Source organism: Ursus maritimus, unplaced genomic scaffold (genome assembly GCF_017311325.1).
Source record: "Ursus maritimus isolate PB19 unplaced genomic scaffold, ASM1731132v1 scaffold_16, whole genome shotgun sequence".
Lineage (NCBI taxonomy): Eukaryota > Metazoa > Chordata > Mammalia > Carnivora > Ursidae > Ursus > Ursus maritimus.
The window spans coordinates 4,001,682-4,007,410 of record NW_024424008.1 but is presented as its reverse complement, the minus strand read 5'-3'; the positions used below and the strand labels follow the sequence as shown (position 1 = coordinate 4,007,410).

General features: G+C 50.2%; 1 protein-coding gene across 1 annotated transcript; it reads left to right on the top strand.

Moving 5' to 3' along the window:
• The first annotated feature begins 323 nt into the window (after positions 1-323).
• On the top strand, positions 324-3,411 carry NLRP10 (NLR family pyrin domain containing 10). The gene is given in 3 exon segments (XM_008683839.2): positions 324-606; positions 1,766-1,936; positions 1,939-3,411. Coding segments are annotated over 3 exon segments (1,920 nt in total). The 3' UTR covers positions 3,405-3,411.
• The last annotated feature ends 2,318 nt before the right edge of the window (positions 3,412-5,729 follow it).

The following is a 5,729-nucleotide window of genomic DNA, read 5'->3' as shown; positions in this document are numbered from 1 at the left end:
GGAGAGAGATGGAGAGATACGAGAAACTACACACCCACGTGCCTTCCTTCCTGTTTGCTGGCCCGGACACGCGTCAGCTCACAAAGAGGCACAGTGGGGAATGAGGAGGAACATTCCCTGCTGCCCCACCTGCTCACCTTTCTTGGAACTTGGCACGCACCTCTCTCATCTCCCTTGGCCTGCGCTCAGCAGCTTGCTAAGCACCCAGAAAGCTGAGTGGCTGAGGTGTCTGCAGGCTGCTCTTCCCTCAGCACCCGCCTATCTTCCCCTCTCTCCTGCTTCTCCCAGTCACTGGTCTGAACTCAGCCCTTCACGCCAACACCATGGCCCAGACCCACAACCCCCGGGATGCACTGCTCTGGGCCTTGAGCGATCTTGAGGAGAAAAGCTTCAAGCTATTCAAGTTCCACTTACGGGACAGGAGCCTGCTTGAAGGGCGGCCGCGGCTGGTGCGTAGGGAGCTGGAGGGCCTGGGCGCGGTGGACCTGGCTTCTCGGCTGATTTCCCTGTACGGAGCACGGGAGGCTGTGAAGGTGGTGCTCGGGGTCTTGAGGGTCATGAACCTGCTGGAATCTGTGGACCAGCTCAGCCACGTTTGTCTGAATGGTGAGTACAGCAGGAGACAAGGGCAGCTCAGGGTGCCATCAGGACTCCCCCGCCCCCATGACACTTCCAGAGACAACCACAGCCTGTAGTGTGTGCTGCCTCTCACTCTTGCCTTCTGTCTCTGCCAAGGAGCACCAGTGCCCAGGGTCCTGGTGGTCTCCAGCTGAAGGCTCTGACAGCTGTTGGGGTAGGGCCTGAGTGGAGGATGGGGTTTTATAGGAAGATGGCAGTTACCCTGTGGCCGTAATGCCCCACCTCCTACCTCCAGTTGTAGTGCCAGAGAAGAGGAGAGTAGAAGAGGGGGGCTTAGAGATTGAGGGTGGTGCTGGTGAAGGGGTTTCTACTACCAGCAGAAATGGCACTGGGGTGTGGGGGTCAAATCTTTCCTTAGCTGCTGTCCCAGCAGGCAGCTCAGGCTGCCTCCCACAGTGACAGTCTGCTCCTGCGTCCTGCTCTCTCAAGGACCTGGTGGATCGATGCCGTCCTAGAGAACAGGGTGGGCATGGAAACCAGAAGTTCTGTCCCTTCTCGTGGGGTGCCAGGGGAGGTGCCTGTGCTCCGTCCATAGGCCCCTGTCACACCTGAGAGCTCTTCTGACATACACTCATGGCTTTGGCTCGGGAGCTGGTTTGTCTAGAGCTCCGGCTTGATCATGACCAAGAACAGGCTCCTATTACTTACTTCACCATCCTCCAGCTTCCCTTTCCTTTCTCCACTCTGTCCTCACCATTTCAGACGGGGCCGTTTCATAGAAACACTCGGACAGTCACACACATGGAGACTTTTGCACACTTGCATATTCTTACAAACACCCACGTGCTGATGCACGCCGACATGCCTTTGTCACACAAAAATACACGAACTTGCATAAGCGCCCTCCCACGAGCCTGTGTGGATACAGACACCCACTCATAGCCCACCGATATGCACACACACTTGCACACTCATACCGATGTGCACAGGTACACCGTGCGTGTCTGTGTGCGGGTAAACACACATGTCCAGGGGCCCCTCCCCTTGAAGCTCGAAGTATGACCTTCAGGTAGACACGAGTTAGAGAGCATACAAGATGAAACTACACAGCAGAGTCCAGAGTTTGAAGGGCCGTCTTTGTCTTTATTCCCGTCTGACCCGCTAACACCCCATGTGTCTGGCTCAGATTACAGAGAAATATACCGAGAGCGTGTGCGCTGCCTGGAGGAGAGGCAAGAGGGAGGGATCTGTGGCAGCTACAATCAACTGCTCCTGGAGGCCAAGTCTAGCCCAGGGAGCCCAGAATCGTCCGCCTGCCCCGTCCTGGAGCAGGAGTTGGACTCTGTCTCAGTGGAGACTCTGATCCAGGAGAAAAGCCCTACCAAACCCCGCCCACGGTGCTGCTACAGGGGTCCGCCGGCACCGGAAAGACAACGCTGGCCAGAAAAATAGTGCTGGACTGGGCCGCTGGCACCCTGTACCCAGGCCGGTTTGACTATGTCTTTTATGTCAGCTGCAGAGAAGTGGTCCTGTTGCAGGAGGGCAACCCGGACCAGCTCCTCTTCTGGTGTTGTGGGGACAACCGAGCGCCCGTCGAAGAGATGCTGAGGGAGGAGAAGCGGCTGCTGTTCATCCTGGATGGCTTTGACGAGCTGCAGAGGCCCTTTGCAAAGGGCTGGAAGAGGCTGAGTCCGAGCCCCATGGAGACCGTGCTGCACCGTCTAATTAGGAGAAAGCTGTTTCCCATGTGTTCACTCCTTATCACCACCCGGCCGGTGGCTTTGCAGAATCTGAAGCCCTTGTTGCAGCAATCGCTCCATATTCACGTGCTAGGCTTCTCGGAGGAGGAGAGGAGGAGGTATTTCAGCTCTTATTTCACAGATGAGGAGCAAGCCAGAAATGCCTTTGACATTGTACAAGGAAATGACGTTCTCTACAAATCATGTCAAATTCCAGGCATTTGCTGGGTGATCTGCTCCTGGCTCAAGGAGCAGATGGAGAGGGGCAGAGAGATCTCAGAGACTCCCAGTAACGGCACGGACATCTTCATGGCCTATGTCTCCACCTTCCTGCCGCCCAGCGACAATGCAGGCTGCTCCAAGCTTACTGGGCACAGGGTCCTGAGCGGTCTGTGCTCCTTGGCAGCTGAGGGGATCCAGCACTGGAGGTTCATGTTTGAAGAAGCTGACCTCAGGAAGCACAATTTAGATGGGACCAACCTCAATGCTTTCCCGAGCAGCACGCGTTACCAAGAGGAACATATCCTCAAGACGTTCTATACCTTCTGTCACATTAGCTTCCAGGAGTTTCTTCATGCCATGTCCTATCTGGTGAAAGAGGACTAGAGCCAGTTGGGGAAAGAGTCCCGGAAAGAACTGAAAAAGCTTCTGGATGATGAGAAAGAGGCAGAGAATGAGGAGATGACCCTCAGTCTGCAGTTTTTATTGGACATGTTGAAAAAAGAGACCTCCTCAAGCTTTGAGCTAAAGTTCTCCCTCAAAGTTTCTCCCTTGGTAAAGCAGGAGTGCGTGTATTTTAAAGAACAAATGAAATCTAGAAAGCATAAAGGGGCCTGGGATTTGGAATTCCCCCTGAATCCATCTAAAATAAGGAATCTGGTAAAGGGTGTTCAGATAAGTGATGTATCGTTCAAGATTGGACAGTCAGATAAAAAGACGTCCCACGACAGGAACTCATTTTCTGTCAAAACCAGCTTGAGTAATGGATGGAAAGAGAAGCAGAAATGTCCTGCTGTGGACAAAGGTAATATAGCAGAGACACAAAAGGAGGGTCCTAATGGAAAAGGCAGAGAGACTGAGAAATGAGAGACGCGGAGGGTAGGAGCAGTAGGATGGGAAGCAGATAAATGGGACAGTAGAGCTGAAGGGTCAGGAGGGGGTTGAGGGGAGGGACAACGGGGGGGGGGAAGACAGACTGTAAAAAGGAATGGAGAGATGAGAGACTGAATTAATAGGTACTGGAAGGAGTGGAAGGTCAGGGGAGCAAACAGAAAAGAAAATTAGATAATACGGGATCAGAAAATTTGGAACATAGGACATGGGGAAAGGCCATGTGGACTGAGTCCCTACGAACAACCACATTTACCATCAATGGCTCAAATTTAGTTATTTAGCATCCCCTCCTCCTCGAGAAGCTGTTTATAACCTCTTCTACTGTGGAATTTAATGTTAATGGCAGTGACCAAACATGTGACTGGGCTCTCTTCTATGAAATAAGCTTTTAAATAAAATAAACTGTGGCTTGTGCTCATTCTACAAGATTGGATCATGAGAAGCATCTCAATATCAACATTTACAGGAAATATTGTACAGTGTCATAATGGATATCCCTTTGACTCTGTATTTGTGATCGATCGATTGCTGCTTAAGTAAACAGTAGCTTCCCATCTTTCTAGAAACTTCTAGAATTTCTGTGTGGGAAATGAACCATATCTTGTCACAGACCTCTGGTCTTAGAAACTCTACTGTGACTTGACCTAGCTCTGTACTAATACCATGTCACTTGTTGTCCCCAGTGATGCCATTACCTCCCTTTTCTTTTTGGAAAGAAGTCAGTTCCCAGAGATAACTCATAATCTCTTTTTCTGCTTTGGCTCCCTCTGTATAGAAAACAAGAAGAATTCAAAGGAATTCTAGATGGAGGTGGGGTCAGTTCCTGACTCTCATTTCACAGATGAGGAAGTTGAAGTTCAGTTAGGAGCCCCATCAATTTCTGGGGGTTCCTCAGAGAGCTCTCTTAGTTCCTGCACCTCAACCAACAGGGTAGAGGTCTTTGAGGACCTGGTGCAGGCACCGAAAACCTAGCCCTGCCCCAGCTGTTGCTGCCGGTACCAGCACAGCCAAGAATGCTGGTGCTGCCTTGGACCCTCAGTGCCCCATAGAAAGGTTACAGACACTCCTCATTTTGCTTTTCATATTTTTACTCCTGTCATGACTCCTCACAAGTTGATTCCACGTGTACCAACTCCAGCAATCTGCTGGACATGGCCAGATGTCCGAATCCAAGGGAATTTACCTTTGGGTAGTCGACTTGGGATATCATAAGACTATTATTAACTCTTTTCACACAGGAAGTTTGGTGGTTCCACATTTGATAATTATGTGCACAGCATATTGAACACATAGATGGTGTTTGTATCCAGAATATGTGTAACAAACAGCATGTGTGTGCACGTACTCATTTAAAGAGTAATTTGTACTGCATTACTACAGCGTAGTAATGTACAGGCTGGCATCCCATGAGCGAGGTTGTGTTGCCACCCAAGAGCATAGATGTTCACAGCAGACTAGCTCCTGAATGTCATAGAGAATTTGGGAACAATGGAACAGACGCCCAGCCACACTGCTGGATTTTCAAGGGGCCAAAGAGGTCTGTTTAAAAAAAAAAAAAGCATGGATCTAACATTCAATTGAGGTTTAGACATGTTATTTTGCTCAGGGTTCACATTCAGTTCAATCTAGCTGAAGCAAAAATTAAATGACCCACTGTATTAGTTTTTAAAGATAACGGATTCCTAGTTTTAGCTATGTCCGGCTCTTTTGAACAATGGCATCAAGGCTTTCACTCTCTCTCCCCTCTGTTGCTCTTTTTATAGTTGCCCTTTCTTACTTCAGAGAGTGACTCTTAGGTGTCAGAGAAGATGGCCATAAGGGTGTCGACTTCAACTACCCCTACAGTCAACAACCCAAAAGGAACAGAACCGTCTTTACCAACAGGTCTAGCAGAGAAGTTGGGAGTGGCTTCTGACCTGACCCTGGGTATAGGCCAAGCCTTGAACGACCACTGTGGTCTGAAAAATGAACTTCTCTGATTAGACAGGCCTAAGTCTGATGGCCTAGGTCACACCCCTAGGGCTAAGTAAGAAAGGATCAGTACCTCTCGAAACACATGGAATGGAAGAGTGGCTGCCCAGAGGAAAGGATCCTGAGCAGACAGAATAATATGTCACACAGACATTACACAAATACAAGTGTGTCTGACAGTCTCGGGCTCCCTGAGGGGGCTGGGTAAGAGGAAGAGGCCATGAGAGCCCTGTGTGTAGAAGTCTGAAAGAAGGGGTACAGCTGGGCTCCAGGGCTCGGTGATCGAAGGGAGCAGTGATTCCAGGTGCAGAGAAATGCTGGATTTAC